Below are 24463 nucleotides of genomic sequence, written 5' to 3'. Positions count from 1 at the left end.
ACCAGTGGGGTTCCACAGGGATCTGTACTGGGACCGATTTTGTTTAATATCTTCATAAGTGATATTGCAAAAGGCCTCGATGGTAAGGTTTGTCTCTTTGCTGATGACACAAAGATATGTAACAGGGTTGATGTTCCTGGAGGGAAACGCCAAATGGAAAAGGATTTAGAAAAACTAGAAGAATGGTCAGAACTCTGGAAACTGAAATTTAATGTGGATAAGTGCAAGATAATGCACCTGGGGCGTAAAAACCCAAGGGCAGAATATAGAATATTTGACACAGTCCTGACCTCAGTATCTGAGGAAAGGGATTTAGGAGTAATTATTTCAGAAGACTTAAAGGTGGGAAGACAATGTAATAGAGCAGCACGAAATGCCAGCAGAATGCTTGGATGTATAGGGAGAGGTATAAGCAGTAGAAATAGTGAAGTGCTTATGCCGCTGTACAGAACACTGGTGAGACCTCACTTGGAGTATTGTGCGCAGTACTGGAGGCCATATCTCCAGAAGGATATAGATACTCTAGAGAGAGTTCAGAGAAGAGCTACTAAACTAGTACATGGATTGCAGGATAAAACTTACCAGGAAAGGTTAAAGGACCTTAATATGTATAGCTTGGAAGAAAGAAGAGACAGAGGGGATATGATAGAAACTTTTAAATACATAAAGGGAATCAACTCGGTAAAGGAAGAGAGCATATTTAAAAGAAGAAAAACTACCACAAGAGGACACAGTTTTAAATTAGAGGGGCAAAGGTTTAAAAGTAATATAAGGAAGTATTACTTTACTGAGAGAGTAGTGGATGCATGGAATAGCCTTCCTGCAGAAGTGGTAGCTGCAAATACAGTGAAGGGGTTTAAGCATGCATGGGATAGGCATAAGGCCATCCTTCATATAAGATAGGGCCGGGGGCTATCCATAGTATTCAGTATATTGGGCAGACTAGATGGGCCAAATGGTTCTTATCTGCCGACACATTCTATGTTTCTATGTTTCTATGTTTCTATGTTTTTTTTGTTTTTTTTATGTCCATTTATTACATCAGATCTCTGCTTCTTCGTATAAATATATACAATATATATGTATGTGTGTGTACTTTTTCAGACATTTTGTTATACTTTGCTTGATGAATTACCTAACTTGTTTTGAAAGCTTGTTATGTTAAATTGGTTATATTTTATTAGACATTAAAGGGGTTTTCTGGGAGTTTTATACTGATGACCTATCCTCTAGAAAGGTCATCAGTATCTGATTGGTGGGGGTCAGACATCATCCAATGATCAGCAGTTTGAGAAGGCACCGTTGCTCGCAGTAGTGCCATGGCCTTCTCTCAGCTCATGAACCACATCACCGTACATTGTATAGCGGCTGTGCTTGGCATTGCAGGTCAGCCTCATTTACATCTATGGGGCTGAGCTGCACCTAGGCCGATGAACGTAGAGTCACCTGGCCTAGGCAAAGCCGGAATAGGCCGCTGTGTTACTGCGAGCACCGCTGACTTTTCAAAAACTGAGTCCCAGTTGTCAGACCTCCACTGATCAGATACTGATGGCCTGAGGATAGTCATCAGTATAAAACACCTGTAAAACCCCTTTAAAAGGTATGATACCTGTTATACCTGGTATGATTATTTTATTTCTCTTAATATGATCAATAAAACATGTTTACAGTACCAGATTTTTTGTCTTCTGATTTAACTTCTTATCAAATTGCTTTTTGATCTTGAGCATGGATTCTTCTTGAAACCACTGTACACAATGACCACACTGACAGCAAACCAATCATAGATCTACCCATGTACTAAATCACATTCTTTTCTCAGACCCACCATCCATAGACTGGCAGCCAAGTCTCTGATCTCTGAGCTGGAATGTGGAAAGGACTCTAGATCCGAGGATGGGAAGAAGAGGATCCTGGAGGTCAGTCTAGAGTCTGGAGTCATCTCCTCGCTTACTGCCTTTGTTGCTGTTAATAAGGACACCAAGACTCCAGTGGAAGGTCCTCCAGTACAAAGAGACATCCCTGCTCCAGGTTTTATGCATGGTAAAAATACCAAGTATATGCTCATATACAAGTACTAGCCATATTAGTACCCGTATAGTATAACCATTCATATCAACCTACATATTGTGTATCAAAATCAGTGCTTATATAATAGAACCAGCCATGCCAGGTCATAACTTGCCATATCAGTACTCTTATAATAGAACTGGTCATATCAGTGCTCATATACACTGCCTGTCCAAAAAAAAAGTCGCAACCAAAAAAAAAAGGTCAAACACTCTAATATTTAGTTGGACCGCCTTTAGCTTTGATTACGGCATGCATTCGCTGTGGCATTGTTTCGATAAGCTTCTGCAATGTCACACGATTTATTTCCATCCAGTGTTGCATTCATTTTTCACCAAGATCTTGCATTGATGATGGTAGAGTCTGACTGCTGCGCAAAGCCTTCTCCAGCACATCGCAAAGATTCTCAATGGGGTTAAGGTCTGGACTCTGTGGTGGCCAATCCATGTGTGAAAATGATGTCTCATGCTCCCTGAACCACTCTTTCACAATTTGAGCCCGATGAATCCTGGCATTGTCATCTTGGAATATGCCCGTGCCATCAGGGAAGAACAAATCCATTGATGGAATAACCTGGTCATTCAGTATGTTCAGGTAGTCAGCTGACCTCATTCTTGGAGCACATACTGTATGCTGAACCTAGACCTGACCAACTGCAGCAACCCCAGATCATAGCACTGCCCCCACAGGCTTGTACAGTAGGCACTAGGCATGATGGGTGCATCACTTCATCTGCCTCTCTTCTTACCCTGATGCGCCCATCACTCTGGAACAGGGTAAATCTGGACTCTTCAGACCACATGACCTTCTTCCATTGCTCCAGAGTACAATCTTTATGCTCCCTAGCAAATTGAAGCCTTTTTTTCTGGTTTGCCTCACTAATTAGTGGTTTTCTTACAGCTACACAGCTGTTCACTCCCAATCCCTTGAGTTCCCTTCGCATTGTGTGTGTGGAAATGCTCTTACTTTTACTATTAAACATAGCCCTGAGTTATACGTTTAAGTGATTGCCGATCACGATCATTCAGGATTTTTTTCCCGCCACATTTCTTACTCGAATACGATGGGTCCCCACTATCCTTCCAGTTTTTAATAATGCGTTGGACAGTTCTTAACCCAATTTTAGTAGTTTCTGCAATCTCCTTAGATGTTTTTTCTGCTTGATGCATGCCAATGATTTGACCCTTCTCAAACAGACTAACATCTTTTCCACGACCACGAGATGTGTCTTTCGACATGGTTGTTTAAGAAATGAGAAGCAACTCATTGCACCAGTTGGGGTTAAATAACTTATTGCCAGCTGAAATACACTCACCTAAAGAATTATTAGGAACACCTCTTCTATTTCTCATTAATGCAATTATCTAGTCAACCAATCACATGGCAGTTGCTTCAATGCATTTAGGGGGGTGGTCCTGGTCAAGACAATCTCCTGAACTCCAAACTGAATGTCAGAATGGGAAAGAAAGGTGATTTAAGCAATTTTGAGCGTGGCATGGTTGTTGGTGCCAGACGGTGCCAGACGGGCCGGTCTGAGTATTTCACAATCTGCTCAGTTACTGGGATTTTCACGCACAACCATTTCTAGGGTTTACAAAGAATGGTGTGAAAAGGGAAAAACATCCAGTATGCGTCAGTCCTGTGGGCAAAAATGCCTTGTGGATGCTAGAGGTCAGAGGAAAATGGGCCGACTGATTCAAGCTGATAGAAGAGCAACGTTGACTGAAATAACCACTCGTTACAACCAAGGTATGCAGCAAAGCATTTGTGAAGCCACAACACGCACAATCTTGAGGCGGATGGGCTACAACAGCAGAAGACCCCACCGGGTACCACTCATCTCCACTACAAATAGGAAAAAGAGGCTACAATTTGCACGAGCTCACCAAAATTGGACTGTTGAAGACTGGAAAAATGTTGCCTGGTCTGATGAGTCTCGATTTCTGTTGAGACATTCAAATGGTAGAGTCCGAATTTGGCGTAAACAGAATGAGAACATGTATCCATCCTCTGATGGCTACTTCCAGCAGGATAATGCACCATGTCACAAAGCTCGAATCATTTCAAATTGGTTTCTTGAACATGACAATGAGTTCACTGTACTAAAAAATGGCCCCCACAGTCACCAGATCTCAACCCAATAGAGCATCTTTGGGGTGTGGTGGAACGGGAGCTTCGTGCCCTGGATGTGCATCCCTCAAATCTCCATCAACTGCAAGATGCTATCCTATCAATATGGGCCAACATTTCTAAAGAATGCTATCAGCACCTTGTTGAATCAATGCCACGTAGAATTAAGGCAGTTCTGAAGGCAAAAGGGGGTCCAACACCGTATTAGTAAGGTGTTCCTAATAATTCTTTAGGTGAGTGTATAATCGCCCATGCAGTAATTATCCAATAGAAGGCTCATAACTATTTGCTTAGTTAAATCCAGGTGGCGACTTTTTTTTTGGACAGGCAGTGTAATAGTACTGGTCATATCAGTGCTCATATAATAGAACTGGTCATATCAGTGCTCATATAATAGAACTGGTCATATCAGTGCTCATATAATAGAACTGGTCATATCAGTGCTCATATAATAGAACTGGTCATATCAGTGCTCATATAATAGTGCTGGTCATATCAGTGCTCATATAATAGAACTGGTCATATCAGTGCTCATATAATAGTGCTGGTCATATCAGTGCTCATATAATAGTGCTGGTCATATCAGTGCTCATATAATAGTGCTGGCCATATCAGTGCTCATATAATAGTGCTGGTCATATCAGTACTCATATAATAGAACTGGTCATATCAGTGCTCATATAATAGTGCTGGTCATATCAGTGCTCATATAATAGTGCTGGTCATATCAGTACTCATATAATAGAACTGGTCATATCAGTGCTCATATAATAGTGCTGGCCATATCAGTGCTCATATAATAGTGCCGGCCATATCAGTGCTCATATAATAGAACTGAGCAGTGTCCATATAGTAGTGCCTGTCATAAACCTTATAATTTTACATCACTAACCATATCGGCAGCACCCTTTTAAGGGTGCCTGCACACGGTGTGGATTACTCGCAGATCTTCAGCCCAGTGAAAATCGGCATACTGAAATTTGCAGCGTGTCAATTGTTGTGGATTTTACTATTTTCAATGGAAATCGCAAAAAACACATCAAAACCGTGATAAATAGTGTGGATTTATGTACGTTTTTTTTTGTGATGTAATGAGAATACGTGCACACATTGCCCCCCGCACAGAGAAGACCACCATAGACCTGGTTTGGGTCTCAAAATATGGGTCTTATAAGCCATTTTCATGGCCAACTCCCGTTAGGGCTTCTTACAATTTGCAGGCCAACATTAAGAGTTATCACATTATTATTAACAAGGATTGTGTTGTCTCGAACGCCATTACCGTCTCCAATCATTTTGACTGTCTTGTCTGGGTATGACCGAGCTGCCATCCTGCATCATGGGGGCAACAACAAATGTGACACCATGAAATCCTTTCTAGTACAGCAAGATTATGTGAAAACCTTTTGGTACATCAAAAGTGAGAACTCATACACTGCACAGAATATGATATTGGCAACTGATTATTAGTTTCCTCTAAACAGGGATCTTCTCAGACTTCCTGTGAAATTTTGCTGGTTATTCATGGACTGATATTATAAGCAATTATCTGGAATGATCAAGCAATTACGGTATCAGGAAAGAATGGATCATCAGGGAGATGAGAGCGGCAATTACATGCAGCAATCACCTCCACTGTATGAGGACTAGCGATCACTACTGCAATTGCTTGTCCCTATACAGATTTATTCATTCTAGGGAGCAGATCCCTGTCTACATGGGGCGATCTACTGCGATTTACTGAGACTATCACCCAATGAATGAGCACCTCTACACAGAGCAATTATCAGCAATGAGCATTTCTACAAATACTAATCCCCATTTATTTGTCCATGTGAAATGACATAACAATCATGTTTTTTTTAAATGCTGTTTTCCTTCATTTATTTCCCCAGGAATGATGTATCCGTCGTTTGGCTCGTCAATGCCACTAATGGGTAGTGGTGGACCATTAGTTTTGGGGTATCATAGTATGTCTCAGCGAAGAGCGAGTGAGTAGTGTTACTTCTTTGAACTTTTTGGGCATGAAAGTTACTTCTGTGCCTTCTAGAATGACCCATACACATGACATGTATATATCGTTTATCATTGGTATAGCATCGTGGTTCTCAGCAGAGGGATAAGGCATTGAGTGCTACATCTGCAAATCATTATCAAGATGCTGTAGCTTGTTTTTCCCTTAGCAGCATGTCTGAGATATATACACTGGTCAAAAAAATAAAGGGAACACAAAAATAACACATCCTAGATCTGAAATTAATTAAATATTCTTCTGAAATACTTTGTTCTTTACATAGTTGAATGTGCTGACAACAAAATCACACAAAAATTAAAAATTGAAATCAAATTTTTCAACCCATGGAGGTCTGGATTTAGAGTGACACTCTAAATTAAAGTGGAAAAACACACTACCGGCTGATCCAACTTTGATGTAATGTCCTTAAAACAAGTCAAAATGAGGCTCAGTAGTGTGTGTGGCCTCCACGTGCCTGTATGACCTCCCTACAACGCCTGTGCATGCTCCTGATGAGGTGGCGGACGGTCTCCTGAGGGATCTCCTCCCAGACCTGGACTAAAGCATCTGCCAACTCCTGGACAGTCTGTGGTGCAACGTGACGTTGGTGGATAGAGCGAGACATGATGTCCCAGATGTGCTCAATTGGATTCAGGTCTGGGGAACGGGCGGGCCAGTCCATAGCATCAATGCCTTGGTCTTGCAGGAACTGCTGACACACTCCAGCCACATGAGGTCTAGCATTGTCTTGCATTAGGAGGAACCCAGGGCCAACCGCACCAGCATATGGTCTCACAAGGGGTCTGAGGATCTCATCTCGGTACCTAATGGCAGTCAGGCTGCCTCTGGCGAGCACATGGAGGGCTGTGCGGCCCTCCAAAGAAATGCCACCCCACACCATTACTGACCCAATGCCAAACCGGTCATGCTGGCGGATGTTGCAGGCAGCAGAACGTTCTCCACGGCATCTCAAGACTCTGTCACGTCTGTCACATGTGCTCAGTGTGAACCTGCTTTCAACTGCGAGGAGCACAGGGCGCCAGTGGCGAATTTGCCAATCTTGGTGTTCTCTGGCAAATGCCAAACGTCCTGCACGGTGTTGGGCTGTAAGCACAACCCCCACCTGTGGACGTCGGCCCTCATATCACCCTCATGGAGTCTGTTTCTGACCGTTTCAGCAGACACATGCACATTTGTGGCCTGCTGGAGGTCATTTTGCAGGGCTCTGGCAGTGCTCCTCCTGTTCCTCCTTGCACAAAGGCGGAGGTAGCGGTCCTGCTGCTGGGTTGTTGCCCTCCTACGGCCTCCTCCATGTCTCCTGATGTACTGGTAGCGTCTCCATGCTCTGGACATTACGCTGACAGACACCGCAAACCTTCTTGCCACAGCTTGCATTGATGTGACATCCTGGATAAGCTGCACTACCTGAGCCACTTGTGTGGGTTGTAGACTCCGTCTCATGCTACCACTAGAGTGAAAGCACCGCCAGCATTCAAAAGTGACCAAAACATCAGCTAGGAAGCATAGGAACTGAGAAGTGGTCTGTGGTCACCACCTGCAGAACCACTCCTTTATTGGGGGTGTCTTGCTAATTGCCTATAATTTCCACCTGTTGTCTATCCCATTTGCACAACAGCATGTGAAATTGATTGTCACTCAGTGTTGCTTCCTAAGTGGACAGTTTGATTTCACAGAAGTGTGATTGACTTGGAGTTACATTGTGTTGTTTAAGTGTTCCCTTTATTTTTTTGAGCAGTATATATATATTTTACACTTTCCTTTGGGAATGTGAACGTGTGATCATTGGATCGCTTCTGTCATAGGTCCAATGAATTAGCATTAGAGTCTATGAGAATTTCACTATGCTCCTATGGAGCCCTGCTACAGGCAAGGTCTCTATAGAAACATAGCTGCAGCAGCTTTGGTTCCTTCAGAGGAGAAAGAACAGCAGAGCTGTACTCGGTAATTTCAGGGGGTTCCACAGGGTACGGGCCCCCTTTTTCGTGATTGGTGGGGGTCGCAGCAGTTGGACTCCCACCGATCTCATAAATACAGGATAGAGAATAACTTTACGTAACCAGAATACCCCTTTAAAAATAGCTTATGCTCAAAAATGATATGCACACCCCAGATGCTGCAGACCCTAGAAATACACACCTCAGATGCTGCAGACCCTAGAAATACACACCTCAGATGCTGCAGACCCTAATAATACACACCTCAGATGCTGCAGACCCTAATAATACACACCTCAGATGCTGCAGACCCTAATAATACACACCTCAGATGCTGCAGAACGTTATAATACACACCTCAGATGCTGCAGAACGTTATAATACACACCTCAGATGCTGCAGACCCTAATAATACACACCTCAGATGCTGCAGACCCTAATAATACACACCTCAGATGCTGCAGACCCTAATAATACACACCTCAGATGCTGCAGACCCTAATAATACACACCTCAGATGCTGCAGAACGTTATAATACACACCTCAACTGCTCCTGCAGAACATCATACTGCAAACATCAGATGCTGCAGAACATCCACTACTATCCTCATCCAACACCATCATTACCTGCTACTATATACTTATCCAACACATCATGAGTCAACACCATTTTCATCTTACATTATCGTCACACAACATTTTGCTTGTCCAACAGTATCCTCATACTATAAGTGCTTCAATACTGTAAACCTAGCACAAAAAGGACAGGACACGATAAACATCTGTGAGATAAGGATAGACTTCAATTTGCAGCAGAATCAGTCTTCTTTACCATTTTTTTGGCCCAGGTTTAGAGTAGTAACAGGGAACATGGGACCTCCATTTTCTTCATCAGTGGAGAATTTATTATGGTCAATACAGGTTGAGAACTTGAAGTCTAGACTCTAGAGAACATATAAGAATTCCATGTAGGTATCAGAAGTCCTGCCCCCTATACACAATACAATGTATTACATCAAGATAGGAGACTTGTATGCAGGATATGGTCACAAATTCTAATATTTTCTTGTATACTTTTCAGCACGAATGGCAAGTTTAGGTAAGTAATATGTTTTTGTATTGTTAAGATCAGATGATATATTGTAGAATAGGGCACTTTTGACTGATCATGAAAATACATGGGAGATTAAACATGAAGTTGATCAGGGGGCTCTCTTTTAATTATAAGATCTATGACACATGAAGCATATAGTGACCAGATAAGGAGCGCATATAGCGACTGGATAACTATAAGATGTAGTGACAGTGATAAATATCACATGTAGTGACCAGATGAATATCACATATATGGGCAGCATGGTGGCTCAGTGGTTAGCACTGGTGGCTCAGTGGTTAGCTTTGTTGCATTGCAGCCATGGGTCCCGGGTTCAAATCTGACCAAGGAAAACATCTGCATGGAGTTTGTATGTTCTCCCCGTGTTTGTGTGGGTTTCCTCTGGGTTCTCTGGTTTCCTCCCACACTCCAAACACATACTGCTAGGGAACTTAGATTGTGAGCCTCATTGGGGACAATGCTACTGTCTGTAAAGTGCTGCGGAATATGTCAGCGCTATATAAGTGCATAAAATAAATATAGCGATATCATACAACATATAGTGGCCAGATAAATAGGGCAGAGGGCAACCAGATAAATAGAGCAGTAATATATAGCACATCCTAGTATAGTAATAGTATTATAAGCTAAGAATGTTATTTCTCTAGCATTTCCCCTCTATAGTTATTAATCACAATGTGGACATTAGTGTGTGGTATATGGACTAATATTCTGTAATCATTTGCTTTTCTTTCACAGATTCTCGTCCCGTGTCAGGTAAGGTTCTCTTTATTCTACTTCAAGGGGTTGTGTCACTTCACAAGTAGCATTTATTATGTAGAGAAAGTTAATACAAGGCACTTACTAATGTATTGTGATTGTCCATATTGCCTCCCTTTGCTGGCTGGATTCATTTTTCCCTGCAATCCATCAGTGGTGGTGGTCGCGCTTGCACACTATACTGTAGGAAAAAATGTCGGCCTCTCTGGTGACCGGGACCGTGGGAGCGCACATAGGCTGGTGCTTTTTCCTATAATATGCAAGCACAGCCATGCTGATGGATTGCAGGGGGTTCGTAACAATGGAAACAAGCCGTGTATAATGAGATAGAAAAATGTATTCAGACAGCAAAGAAAGCAATATCAGTAATAACAATACATTAGTAAGTGGAGTGTATTAACTTTCTCTATATAATAAATGCCATTTGCTGAAGTGACAAAACCCCTTTAAGCTCCTTTTTAACCCATCTGTGTGAATTCAATGAACTGTATGTGATTGCTGCAAAAATTTCTAGTTGTTGCAAAATGTGCCGCTCCATGCCATCCTCTGGATGTGTCTGCTGGTAGTGGTGGACTAGGCCGAATCAAAGCGGTGACATTTCCATCTGTTGTGCCCCATTCTGTGTGAGAAATACACTGCTGGAAAATGGAAGAAAAAAAAACTTGAAGGAGTGAAGATAAAACGCCTATTACAATATGTCCTGGAAGGTGTTACATGTAGTGATCCAAGTTCCAAGATCTTTACTTTACATATAGATGCTCCATGGACTTTTTTTGATAGGAGGTTCTTTTTTAATTCTAAGATATATGACACGAGCATAGAGCGACCAGATAAAGGGCATATATGGGGGGGATTTATCAAACTGGTGTAGAGTAGAACTGGCTTAGTTGCCCATAGCAACCAATCAGATTCCACATTTCATTTTCCAAAGGAGCTGTCAAAAATGAAAGGTGGAATCTGATTGGTTGCTATGGGCAACTAATTCAGTTCTACTTTACACCAGTATTACCAACAAACAAGGACACACATATAGAATAATAATACATTTTTATTAGATAACATCATAATAGACAACAAAATAAGTAATAATCAATATAATAAAATAGCAGTAATGCATGACAGGGGTATTGGTTATCTGCCGCTCGACCCCCAACACTCCTTTTTGCTCCCAAAATCCTGAAACTAACTCCACCCATCTCTCAACTCAACCTGACCCCAAAATGACACACAGACACCGATCTTGGAATAAATCGGCCACAGCAGCCGTCTTTTATTAACAAATAAACATAACCATTTGTAAATAACAATTCCCCCCCCCCCCGAGGGGAGGTCCTTGAAGCCCCCAAATAACTGCAAGAAACCCCACTGAATGAGCCATCTTGCTTCCAGCCGTTGCCCTCCAGCTCAGAAGCACCACTGAATGGCCCCTTTAAAAACCATCACCACTGGGAGTCCAGCCCTCACCATGGAGCCCTCCCAGCATCCTCCTCTGTGAATATGACCAACTTCAAGGACCTCCCCCCGCCACAGCCACCGTGACACTTACACAACCCTGCCTACCTTCAGTACACTAAGACTCATACCCCTAAACCTACAACCAAAATACAAGGGGAGGGTGGGCGGGAGTTTTCTTCAGATCTCTCCACAAAATGGCCTCTGTCTTCCTTCCTGCTCCCCTATTTAACCCCTTGACCACACCCCTGCCCTGAGACCACCCAATCCCCCTTTACCTAGCTCCATCCACCCATCTCCACTAACCCCACCTATCCCACTACCAGGGGGTCTCCCTAAACCAAACCCCTGTCATGATGCCCTCCCCTAAGGCTACGCCCTTCAGTCCGGCCATAACTGTAGCGCTGCGAATCAGCGGCACGCCAAAGATACACAGGATAAATGTACCCCCTTAAGACACCCCTCCTAATAGCTTGGCAATAATAATCATACGGAGATAAAAAAAAAATCTCTTCAACAAGCCAATGGAGAGCATGTCTTATAATGATATAGGTGATATCTTGCAAAGAGAGTTGCGATAATCATCAAGGATAATATAGGATGTCAGTATAGATATGTCAGAGCCACCCACATGCAATAATCCATGTGGAGCCCATATCCCAACAACAAGCAAGTAGCAACCAATTAAAGATATAATGGGGGACAAACCTTAGATCTCTGGTGAGCGCACCCCGACGCGCGTTTCGCTCGGCTTCTTCAGGGGGCGTGTCTATCCTGCCTGAACCATACTCTTAAATAGGCCTACAGCTGGGGAAATCGACCACTCACATACTGCCATGTACCGTGCCGATACGCCGGTGACGTCACATCCGCCCATACTGGAACCATGGTGTCACAATCGACAACTAACAAACCCTGTATAACTAATACCTATAATAACGACAGACAACCAATTGTGGATAAATAAGGCCGCGGTCCTTATTAAATCTGGGGGTTAACCAATAAATATTACCACAATAATTTAATCATACTGAGTTTAAATTAAATAAATACCAAACAATCCCTTAAGTTAATATCCGTCCACCCAAAAGACTGGGCGACTAACCCCCCCCCAAAATTCAACAAGACCGCGACAAAAAACTGGGAGGGCGGGCGGGGGATGCTTCCTTCTTGCTTGAAGACTCCAACAGCCAAGACCCAGGTGAGTGACCGACCTTAAATATCGGTCCAGTTCCCGCCACAGAACCTCCTGGCCAATCCTTGATTCAGGCTAAAAATAGCCTAAGCCCAGCAACCGGACAGCAACCGTCCTGAGCCAATAACCTGCCGTCCAGTTGCCAGCTTAACCTGAGGAGAAAAACAGGGAGAGAGAAGAGAAAGGGGGGGGGGGGGGGGAAAAAACATGGCCATACCATAAAAACGTGTCTCAATGACACCATGAGGGGCAAGCGCCAATTTCGGCCTTGCCCCTATCATGGTGTCACAATCGCCAACTAACAAACCCCGTATAACTAATACCTATAATAACGACAGACAACCAATTGTGGATAAATAAGGCCGCGGTCTTTATTAAATCTGGGGGTTAACCAATAAATATTACCACAATAAATTAATCATACTGAGTTTAAATTAAATAAATACCAAACAATCCCTTAAGTTAATATCCGTCCACCCAAAAGACTGGGCGACTAACCCCACCAGCCAAGACCGGCATCAGCCGGACTTGGCAACCCCCCCAACAAAATCGCGGGCCTTTCAATTATTGACTGTAAGCCTGTATTAAAAATATCCAGACCAATGTCCGATAAGTGTACAAGATCATTCCTATAAAGGCCAGCAACAGAACCATCCAGCTCCATATGCCGAAAGGTCCAACCATTCACAGCGGGAAGGAACTTTTCCAAACCCCTGTTCACCCTTTTCCGAATTTTATCAAGAAAACGAAGATGTGTTTTTTTCCATAACAAACGGGGAATGATTTCGGAAAAAAACAAAATAACTCCCGGTAATAACTGACTGATATAAGCTAAATCATTTTTTATATCTGCTAATAAATCCAGAGTTTTCGCCTTCCCCAAATCATTTCCCCCCACATGAAAAATAATCACCTGAGGAGGGGGGAGAGACTGTAACTCGCCTTCAATAATGGGAACTACCTGCTTCCACCTTAACCCTCTAAAACCCAACCAATAAATATAAACAAATGGCAGATCGAAAAACAATTGCTGAGCATAGTTACGCAGACAGGCCCTCTTCTCAGCCCAGAAAATAAAGGAATGCCCGCAAATCCACACATTGATCTGCCCAGAACCTGAAAAAGAAAATAGTTATAACAAAACTAAATTAGGTCTGATATAAAGTTTATATCTATCAGAACTCCACCTTCCAATTTCTTTAATCAAAGCCTTATCCAATCCCATTCTAGCCGCTTCAGTAGCGGCACCAATCCGAAAAGAATGAGATGAATAAGGCTCGGACTCCCATCCCAGGCTGAACAAACATCTTTTAAAAACCGCATTAAACTGATATTTGGACAAAACTGAACTATCAGCATGGATTAAAAAGGAACCAAGACCAGGGGGCCTAACCTCAAGAAAATCCCTTACCGCCAGGACTGGACAAATATCAAAACCAGCCAACTGACCCAAACTAATGACAGAACCCCTTCCAAACTGATCCGACTTAGACTTCCGTACTGTAATAAAAATGCCAGCAGGCAATAACTGAATATCCGACAACAGCAAAAGAGAAGCTGACCGAACATTCGGAGCCACCAATTCACTAACTCTAAATGCCCTAAAAAAGGCTAAAACAAATGCACAAAAATATTATTGAGGACGCTTAAAGGGATTCTGTCACCTCCTTTTACGATTTTAAGCTGGCACCATCGCTATGTTGACTAAAGTAGCTTATTTCCAGGACTCTTCTTTTTACTTTATTTCGTTTAGTAGTTTTGATGTAAAAGCGATTTTTATGTTATGTCACAGTATGTACCAGAGTCCTAGACAACATACCTGGCTACATAATCCCGTTTCGGGAACTTTTCCCTGTGGCTCATGCAAGTTTTGAGGCTATATCAATAAGAACAAATCATTTTCTGGTTATGTATCTGACAGAACATTTTTTATCAGACCGTTTGTGAACTGCAAAACTACTGGCGTGGTCTATTTAATGACATGTAAATGCAGCCTGAAATATGTTGGTAAAACGATACGGGAGCTAAGACGGCGTATAGGGGAACATGTATCTGATATTAATAAGTGTCAGGACACACCTATCGCCCGCCATGTGGTCGAATGCCACAGTGGTAATGCTTCCGTCATTAAATTTCAAGGAATTGACACTGTGAAGAGGACACCAGGAGGAGGTGATTTGGATCACATTCTCCTACAAAAGGAGGCACAATGGATTTTTAGGCTGGGTACCATCAAGCCTAATGGTCTTAATGATGCCATTTCCTATGTTCCTTTCATTTGATTGCATCATAGGTTTTCCCTCTCTTCATATTTGTCCCTCACTAGTTGATATGTATTTGATAGACATGCGGTCATTTTTTTGCTATGACCTAAGAGTGACACGATCACTCATCCATATATATTGTTTATCCATCATACATTCTAGTAATGTCATTTCTTGCAATTTTAAACTACCACAGTTTTGATACCATTTGCTTACCTTCAGGTTCTCCGATTTAGCTTTTTGAATACTGCTGCCCGTCATTTAGTAGGCCGCTGATGTTTCCCTGACACTTTGTTATGATACAGCGCTGATGCGCTGACCCCCTGAGCACATCCTTATTCCTCCACAGCCGTCAGTGGACCAGCCCAGTATAGATGTTTCATCTGGTGGATTGGCTGCCGGCAGGAGGCGTGTTCTTGGGGGCGTGGTGTTTGCCCTCTAAATCACGGCGTCTGCCTGGCCGCTCGCGGCCATTACAGAGCCGAGACTATGTATGCAACAAGCAGTACACCGTCTTCCACACTAGGATTCGGTGCCACCTGATAACAATACTGTGTAGCAAGCCGATCTCAAGCTCCTGGTATCGGCTTTAGGCAGTCTAGGTGTAGTAGCTACCTGGCTCTTGATGACGTGCATGTACCAACTGCACAGAAACGCGTAGAGCCGTAGCTCAGTGTGTTCAGACCTGCTGTTTGTTGGAGCGTATCCTTTGCCAACATCAGCATTGGTCTATGTGGTTTACTCACCTACATGGTGGATAGAGTTTGTGAGTCGGCATAGTGCACGGCCGCTCCTCTCACTAACCGCCACTACTCAGTGACACGCCGGTCACTGGTCAGTCCAATTGTTTGCTGCGTGTGTTATATCCTTTGATTAACCTGGGATTTTAAAATATAATAAAATTCCCCAGGGGATATAGTACACTTTAGCATCTATCTCCGCCAGCACATTATAATTGTACAGGCAGAACCTTGCCGTTCAGAGCACCATATCCGATCATCAGTGCGGTGGTTTTTAGCTATATCAGTCCGTCTATTCCTATATGATATCTTTAATAGTCCTCCTATATATTTATTAGGCAGTGTCACTATTTATACATGAGGTCAGATCAATTGGAACAGACGGTTTAGTCTTAGGTATTTATATAGGTTTCACCCCTTTCCAATATGAGCACAAATAAAATATTTATTATTTTGCTCCATTTTAAGCGTCCTCAATAATATTTTTGTTTGTTATATCATAGGGACGTGTACCCATTATATTTAGCTCTTATTTTGTAAAACAAATGCACACCTAAATAATTTAAACTCGAATCCCGAAGAAGCACACAAACGCAAGGATGACAACAATCTACCTAAAAGATCTATGGAAATCGGACGACGACCATCCGGAAAAACCCTGCCTTTCTTGAAACCCTTCAAAAACTGTCTAACCGCAAAAGAACTATTCACAGGAGGGAAACCAGACAATTTAAAAAAGAAAGATACCCCAGCTAATGTCTTCTGAACTGCAGACCCACCCAAACCCGATCTAACCAAACTACAAATAAAATTCAAGACATGACCAGCCTTACCTTCAAAAACATTAACTCCATTACCTTTACAAAACACTTCCCATTTATTCCATGCTAGCGCATAACTATTCCATGTATTAGGAGCCACCGAATGTCGAATCTGTTCGCTTATTAGTGCCAAATCAGACTCCAGAGGTAAGGTGGACACGGGATGCCTTCCTTTGCTGCATTGGGGACCAAGGCGAAGAATTTCTCCCACTGTGCACGAGAGAGAGAATCCGCTATTACATTTGACTTACTATTAATATATGTAGCCTTAAGCCAAATATTCCTAGACAAGCAACAACGAACCAAAAAAACGCAACAGCTTCACCACAAATTCATTATTAGATGACAAGCAATTCACGGCAAATAAAACTCCCTTATTATCAGTATATACCAACACCCTTTTATCTGCTAACTCCTGCCCCCAAATTACTAAAGACACCACTAGTGGGAAAAGTTCTAATAACACTAAATTCTTCAAAACTGTATCAACTTTCCAGGATTCATGCCATTTCTCCGCTGACCACTGACCCTAAAAATAAGCCCCATAACCACAAGACCCAGCTGCATCCGTGACTAGGCCTAAAGCCTCAGACTCAACAAAATCCCGCTGCCACAAGCTACACCCGTTAAAATGTACCAGAAACTCCTCCCAAACCCTCAAATCATCTTTCAAAGACTTTGATAACCTAATATGAGCAGATGGAGATTTAAGACCCCTGGTTGCCATGTACAATCTCCTAGAGAATACCCTCCCAATTGGAATTACCTTAGATGCAAAAACAAACAAACCTAATAAACTCTGCAACTTACGTAATGTCGTCTTCTTCACCGCTAACATTCTCCTAATTTACTCCAACAATTTATTCACCTTAGCCATAGGAAGCCTGAACTTCATAGCTACCGAATCAATTGTTATACCCAAAAACTCAATTTCACGACAAGGGAGAACCGTTTTTTCCTCCGCTAATGGAATGCCAAAAAACCGACAAACCTCATAAAAACGATTCAATAAAGCTAAACAGACTTCAGAATCAGGGGGGCCAACAAACAAAAAATCGTCTAGATAATGCAAACAACCACCAACACTAACGGAATAAATAGTAACCCAATGAACAAAAGATGAAAACGACTCAAAATAAGAACACGATAAAGAAAAACCCATAGGCAGACACATATCAAAATAATAATTCCCCTCAAATTGAAAACCCAGTGAATTGAAACCACTCGGGCAAACTGGCAATAAACAAAAGGCAGACTTTATATCAGCCTTAGACAATAAACAACCCCTACCAAAAGAACCTAGCAAACTAACAGCCTCATCAAAAGAACTATAAGACACTGAACAGGACCCCTTATCCAATTCGTCATTGAGCGACTGTTTTTCCGGAAAACAACGGTTTGCTGGGCCCCTGAAACCTTTTTAAAACAACGAAACATCGGGTGCGGGCCCAAACAAACCGAGCACTCATGCCTATATTTACAGGAATTTAACCATTTACAAGCTGACTCGTTGAAGGCAAAACATATGCCCTTCCTCAAAACATTCTGACTGGTATTCTGCTGCCTTGGAAGCCCCCCAGATCTCTGAGGAAGCATCAAAGACAGCCATAAACCTACATCTTTACTACCCCACTGCAAACCTGGGTGGACAGCTAATTTTTGATGAAATGTTTCATCATATTGAAACCACCGAAATTACGATAGGCCTCTAAAATGATATCAATATGCTGAAACAATCCACTGCATAATTGCGGATACGTAGATCCTAAAATCGACGAATAAATACAAAAAGCTTGAAGCCAATTGTTAAAGGACTTTGGGGCCGTCCTTTTCCTGTCCTCCTCCGATTTTTCATCCGCCCTTTTTTCAGACTTAATAATCTCTCTGGAAGAAGGGAGCAATGATAATATATCAATATACTCCCTCCTCCAAATTTTCTCTTTCACCGCATTAGGCAGATGAAAACCCAGTGGAGACAATTCACATGACATTGCCTCTTTTAAACACGACTCCGTCACACCAGCTGCATTGGCCAGCACTGGTCCCCCCGCACCAGAAGCATTCACAGCAACAGATGCAGGACGGTCAGTCCAGGCCGCAGCAGGTGACGGACAGGCAGTGCCAGAACTAGCAGGAGCGCCTTGAGCCAGATCAGAAAATACCCTGGCTAAACCCTGTAAAAAGGGAAAACCTTGGTTATCATTAACAGGAAAACAATCAAGCAGAGTAAACTGCCTATCATTAATCTCACCAAAACTTGAATCCATGGTGTCTTCAGCAGGCTGCCTAGCTATCTCCTCAGAACCAGGCTGCGAGACCGCCGACCTGGGAGGAGACCGCTGACGCCCAGCCACTTCTTGACTCCTGGAGTGGACTCCTAGGTGATCCTGGGCCTCTTCTTCCGGCTTGAAGACCGCACGGGAACACCAGCATTCATGGACCCTCCAGGGAGAGAAGATACAGCTGCAGGGCAGGGAAGAACCACAATGCCTTGACGGGAACTGCTTCTTCTGCTGCGGGGCTCCACATCACTGCTCCTCTGCCTGGACTTCCTGAAGGGAGGCAGCACTACCTCGCTGGAGCCACCAGGTGGTGCTGGCTCCGGCACAGGACAAAAGGAGGGCACACTGCTCAGCTGCCTCCGGCTCTTACTTGGTTACCAGCTCCTCTCCCTTGTTCACATGACCTCCGCTGCCCTCCTTCTCCTCCACCAGGGCAGCAGGCCCGCTCAATGAAGACACCGGCACCACCTCAGCCAGACACCTGCGCAGCCATTCCTGGCCGCCACAGGTGAGAGCTCTTTTGTGAATCTGGCTGAGGAGCGCGTCGAGCGGGCCGAACTCCATGCTGCAGCGCCGGACACTTTTATTAACCCCTTAAGGACCGGGCTCATTTTCACCTTAAGGACCAGGCCATTTTTTGCAAATCTGACCAGTGTCACTTTAAGTGCTCATAACTTTAAAACGCTTTGACTTATCCAGGCCATTCTGAGATTGTTTTTTCGTCACATATTGTAATTCATGACACTGGTAAAATGAAGTCAAAAAAATTATTTTTTTTGCACAAAAAAATACCTAATTTACCAAAAATTTGGAAAAATTTGAAAATTTCAAAGTTTCAGTTTCTCTACTTCTGTAATACATAGTAATACCCCAAAAAATTGTGATGACTTTACATTCCCCATATGTCTACTTCATGTTTGAATTGTTTTGGGAATGATATTTTATTTTTTGGGGATGTTATAAGGCTTAGAAGTTTAGAAGCAAATCTTGTCATTTTTCAGAAATTTACAAAAACTCAATTTTTAGGGACCAGTTCAGGTCTGAAGTCACTTTGCGAGGCTTACATAATAGAAACCACCCAAAAATGACCCCATCTAAGAAACTACACCCCTCAAGGTATTCAAAACTGATTTTGCATACATTGTTAACCCTTTAGGTGTTGCACAAGAGTTATCGGCAAATGGGGAGGAAATTTGAGAATTTCATTTTTTTGTCTAATTTTTCATTTTAACCCATTTTTTCCACTAACAAAGCAAGGGTTAACAGCCAAACAAGACCGTATCTTTATTGCCCTGACTCTGCCGTTTACAGAAACACCCAATATGTGGCCGTAAACTACTGTACGGCCACACAGCGGGGAGTAGAGTGAAAGGTGCGCCGTTTGGTTTTTGGAAGGCTGATTTTTATGGACTGGTTTTTTGACATCATGTCCCATTTGAAGCCCCCTGATGCACCCCTAGAGGAGAAACTCCCTAAAAGTGACCCCATCTAAGAAAGTACACCCCTCAAGGTATTCAAAACTGATTTTACATACGTCGTTAACCCTTTAGGTGTTGCACAAGAGTTATTGGCAAATGGGGAAGAAATTTGAGAATTTCATTTTTTTGCCTAATTTTCAATTTTAACCCATTTTTTCCACTAACAAAGCAAGGGTTAACAGCCAAACAAGACTGTATCTTTATTGCCCTGTCTCTGCTGTTTACAGAAACACCCAATATGTGGCCGTAAACTACTGTACGGCCACACAGTAGGGCGTAGAGTGAAAGGTGCGCGGTTTGGTTTTTGGAAGACAGATTTTGCTGGACTGTTTTTTTTTGACACCATGTCCCATTTGAAGCCCCCCTGATGCACCCCTAGATTAGAAATTCCATAAAAGTGACCCCATCTAAGAAACTACACCCCTCAAGCTATTCAAAACTGATTTTACAAACTTTGTTAACCCTTTAGGTGTTGCACAAGATTTAATGGAAAATAGAGACACAATTTCAAAATTTCACATTTTTGGCAGATTTTCCATTTTAATATTTTTTTCCAGTTACAAAGCAAGGGTTAACAGCCAAACAAAACTCATTATTTATGGCCCTTATTCTGTAGTTTACAGAAACACCCCATATGTGGCCGTAAACCGCTGTACGGGCACACGGCAGGGCGCAGAAGGAAAGGAATGCCATACGGTTTTTGGAAGGCAGATTTTGCTGGACTGGTTTTTTGACACCATGTCCCATTTGAAGCCCCCCTGATGCACCCCTAGAGTAGAAACTCCAAAAAAGTGACTCCATTTTAGAAACTACGGGATGGGGTGGCAGTTTTGTTGGTACTAGTTTAGGGTACATATGATTTTTGGTTGCTCTATATTACACTTTTTGTGCAGCAAGGTAACAAGAAATAGCTTTTTTGGCACGTTTTTTTTTTTTGTTATTTACAAAATTCATCTGACAGGTTTTATCATGTGGTAATTTTATAGAGCAGGTTGTCACGGACGCGCCGATACCTAATATGTATACAATTTTTTTTATTTATGTAAGTTTTATACAATAACTTCATTTTTAAAACCAAAAAAATGTTTTTGTGTCTCCATAGTCTAAGAGCCATAGTTTTTTCAGTTTTTGGGCGATTATCTTGAGTAGGGTTTCATTTTTTGCGGGATGAGATGACGGTTTGATTGGCACTATTTTGGGGTGCATATGACTTTTTGATCGCTCGCTATTACACTTTTTGTGACGTAAGATGGCAAAAAATGGCTTTTTTTACACCGTTTTTGTTTTTATTTTTTTACGGTGGTCACCTGAGGGGTTAGGTCATGTGATATTTTTATAGAGCCGGTCGATACGGACGCGGCGATACCTAATATGTATACTTTTTTTTTAGGGTCTCATTTTTTGCGGGATGAGATGACGGTTTGATTGGTACTATTTTGGCGTACATTCAACTTTTTTGATCACTTTTATTACCTTTTTTGGGAAGTAAGGTGGGCAAAATTTCAATTTTCTCATAGTTTTTATTTTTTTATTTTTATGGCGTTCACCGTGCGGGGAAAGTAACATGACCGTTTTATAGATCAGGTCGTTATGGACGCGGCGATACCTAATATGTGTAGTGTATTTTATTTTTTTAATTTTTATTCAGTGATAAATGTTTTTTTTTTTTATCTTAACTTTTTTTCACTTTTTTTTACATTTTTGTGACCCAGACCCACTTGGTTCTTGAAGATCCAGTGGGTCTGATGTCTGTATAATACAGTACAGTACAATATATATTGTTCTGTACTGTATTTTACTTACACTGAACAGATCTATGCTTTTAGCACAGATCTGTTCAGCACCATGGACAGCAGGACGCCTGAGCAGGCGTCCTGTTGCCATGGGAACCCTCCCCGTCTGCTCAGAACTTCGCAGACGGGGAAGGGTAAGCACGGGGCTGAGGGGGGCTCTCTGGGGGCTCTCTCCCTCTCCATCGGGGGGCTGCAAAGGCACAGCAGCCCCCCGATGGAGAGGGAGGGAGCTCCCTGACCGATGACAGTTAACTTTTTCCATACAGCGGTCCGTACGGACCGCGGTATGGAAAGGGTTAAACGGCTGACATCTGCACAGATGTCAGCCGTTTATACCAGGGTGCCAGCAATGTGCTGGCACCCTGGTATAACCACTAGAAGCCAACGATCATTCATGGGGAGGCGGGCGGGGGATCGCGATCCCGCCTGCCGCACCGCCCGCCTCCCGCAACGCCCCCACCGTCTGCGACACCCCCCTGGCTAAAATAATGATTTTAGCCACTCTAAAGCTTCTGATCCCCGCGGTCAGGGTCCGCGGGGATCAGAAACTGCAAAAAGCGCAGCAAACCGCAGGTCTGAATTGACCTGCGGTTTGCTGCGATCGCCGATACGGGGGGGTCAAATGACCCCCCCCTGCATTGTTACGGGATGCCGGCTGAATGATTTCAGCAGAAATCCCGTTCCAATTAACCCCTGGGGCGCCGGAATACAGATTTCAAGTCAGGACGTACCGGTACGTCCTGGGTCCTTAAGGACTCGGGAAATAGGGCGTACCGGTACGTCCTGGGTCCTTAAGGGGTTAAAGAAGGGGAGGAAGAAAATTCTAACGCCGGTGGCTTCTGTTATCTCCGCAGGCCGACAACTAGACACGCCGACCGCAGCTTCTCACAGCCAGATGCCGCCCTTGACCCGCCACTCCCGCCACTTCCTGAAGCACCGCTCCGCCGCTGCCACTGGAAATCTTCAAGAAACTTCGGCTCTTTTGCCACTGCCGCCGACGCCGCAACGATGTCTTCACACACGGGATGCTTCCTTCTTGCTTGAAGATTCCAACAGCCAAGACCCAGGTGAGTGACCGACCTTAAATATCGGTCCAGTTCCCACCACAGAACCTCCTGGCCAATCCTTGATTCAGGCTAAAAATAGCCTAAGCCCAGCAACCGAACACCAACCGTCCTGAGCCAATAACCTGCTGTCCAGTTGCCAGCTTAACCTGAGGAGAAAAACAGGGAGAGAGAAGAGAAAGGGGGGGGGGGAGAAAACATGGCCATACCATAAAAACGTGTCTCAATGACACCATGAGGGGCAAGCGCCAATTTCGGCCTTGCCCCTATCAGGAAGTGACGCCTATGATGTCACATCCGCCCACACCGGAACCAGGAAGTGGCCTCTCGCGTGAGCTGCACATGTTCATGTGATCATTATCGTCACATGATCGGGATGCGTACTATCATATGCTATGCCGAACTGGGTGGCCATAGTAACCAATGGCATCAGGATGATAACAACAAACGGCCATCTCAAGTAAGGCTACTAGAATTCAATCCCGAACCGTAACAGATATTAGTGACCCTCACAGATCAGCTTTATAATAGTGGGACATGTTGGTAATTATAACTATAAAGCTCAACTTGGCACCTCAGAATTACAATAACAGGAGGAGGGGGGAGGAATTACAAAGACGGAGGATGGGGGAGAAGGGACAAACTACCTTAATTTAATTTAAGCCCCATAAAGTGCAAATGCGTATCAAAACTCACATAATAACAATAAGATCCACAATTAATACAATTCATTATCAATAAATAAATAAATAAATCCATACATCAATCCATATATTGTATAATAACATCTGAAAGCACATGTATGTATAAATAAATAAAAATGAATGAATAATAAAAATAAAATCCAATCCACCATCCAATATTAAATCCCATATAAACATATTACACATGATTATATCTATATGATTATATACATGACACTGCCCATAATCGGGACCAAAACGTGATGGTGCTTTACATTACAAAAAATTAATTGATATGACTTTACAAGAATAAGTGCACAACCAAAAGTGATAAAGTGCAAGGGTGAAAGTGCTCCGTGATCATGCAGTGAGATGTGAAATAAAGCATAAATAACCAATATATAAAGTATAAAGAATTCTTAATTCCAAACATCAAGTTGGTAGATGTAAGTGCGATATACGTGCATACATAGACTGTAAAAATTTACATGGCCAAATATAGAAATAGATAAGCAGTCAGACATCAGCACCCCATAGGATATACACTGCTCAAAAAAATAAAGGGAACACTTAAACAACACAATGTAACTCCAAGTCAATCACACCTCTGTGAAATCAAACTGTCCACTTAGGAAGCAACACTGAGTG

At 42.8% G+C, this 24463-nt stretch overlaps 1 protein-coding gene and 1 long non-coding RNA gene across 2 annotated transcripts in view; both read left to right on the top strand.

The window, feature by feature from the left end:
• The window catches only part of LOC120990711 (von Willebrand factor A domain-containing protein 5A-like), a 162485-nt gene that overhangs the window by 111932 nt on the left and 26090 nt on the right, over positions 1–24463 (top strand). The window contains exons 14-18 of the mRNA XM_040419616.1: positions 1823–2043; positions 6096–6191; positions 9252–9269; positions 10023–10040; positions 22923–23135. Coding sequence (XP_040275550.1) covers positions 1823–2043; positions 6096–6191; positions 9252–9269; positions 10023–10040; positions 22923–23135 — 566 coding nt within the window. The remainder of the gene's footprint in view (positions 1–1822; positions 2044–6095; positions 6192–9251; positions 9270–10022; positions 10041–22922; positions 23136–24463) is intronic.
• Positions 11158–17215, top strand: LOC120992315. The gene is made up of 3 exons (XR_005776957.1): positions 11158–11167; positions 15982–15984; positions 16782–17215. It is a non-coding gene; the product is annotated as an uncharacterized LOC120992315 (long non-coding RNA).

The sequence above is a fragment of the Bufo bufo genome, chromosome 2 (assembly GCF_905171765.1).
Source record: "Bufo bufo chromosome 2, aBufBuf1.1, whole genome shotgun sequence".
In the NCBI taxonomy this organism is placed as follows: domain Eukaryota; kingdom Metazoa; phylum Chordata; class Amphibia; order Anura; family Bufonidae; genus Bufo; species Bufo bufo.
The sequence above is the reverse complement of the archived record's forward strand: the minus strand, read 5'-3'. Positions and strand labels throughout refer to the sequence as shown.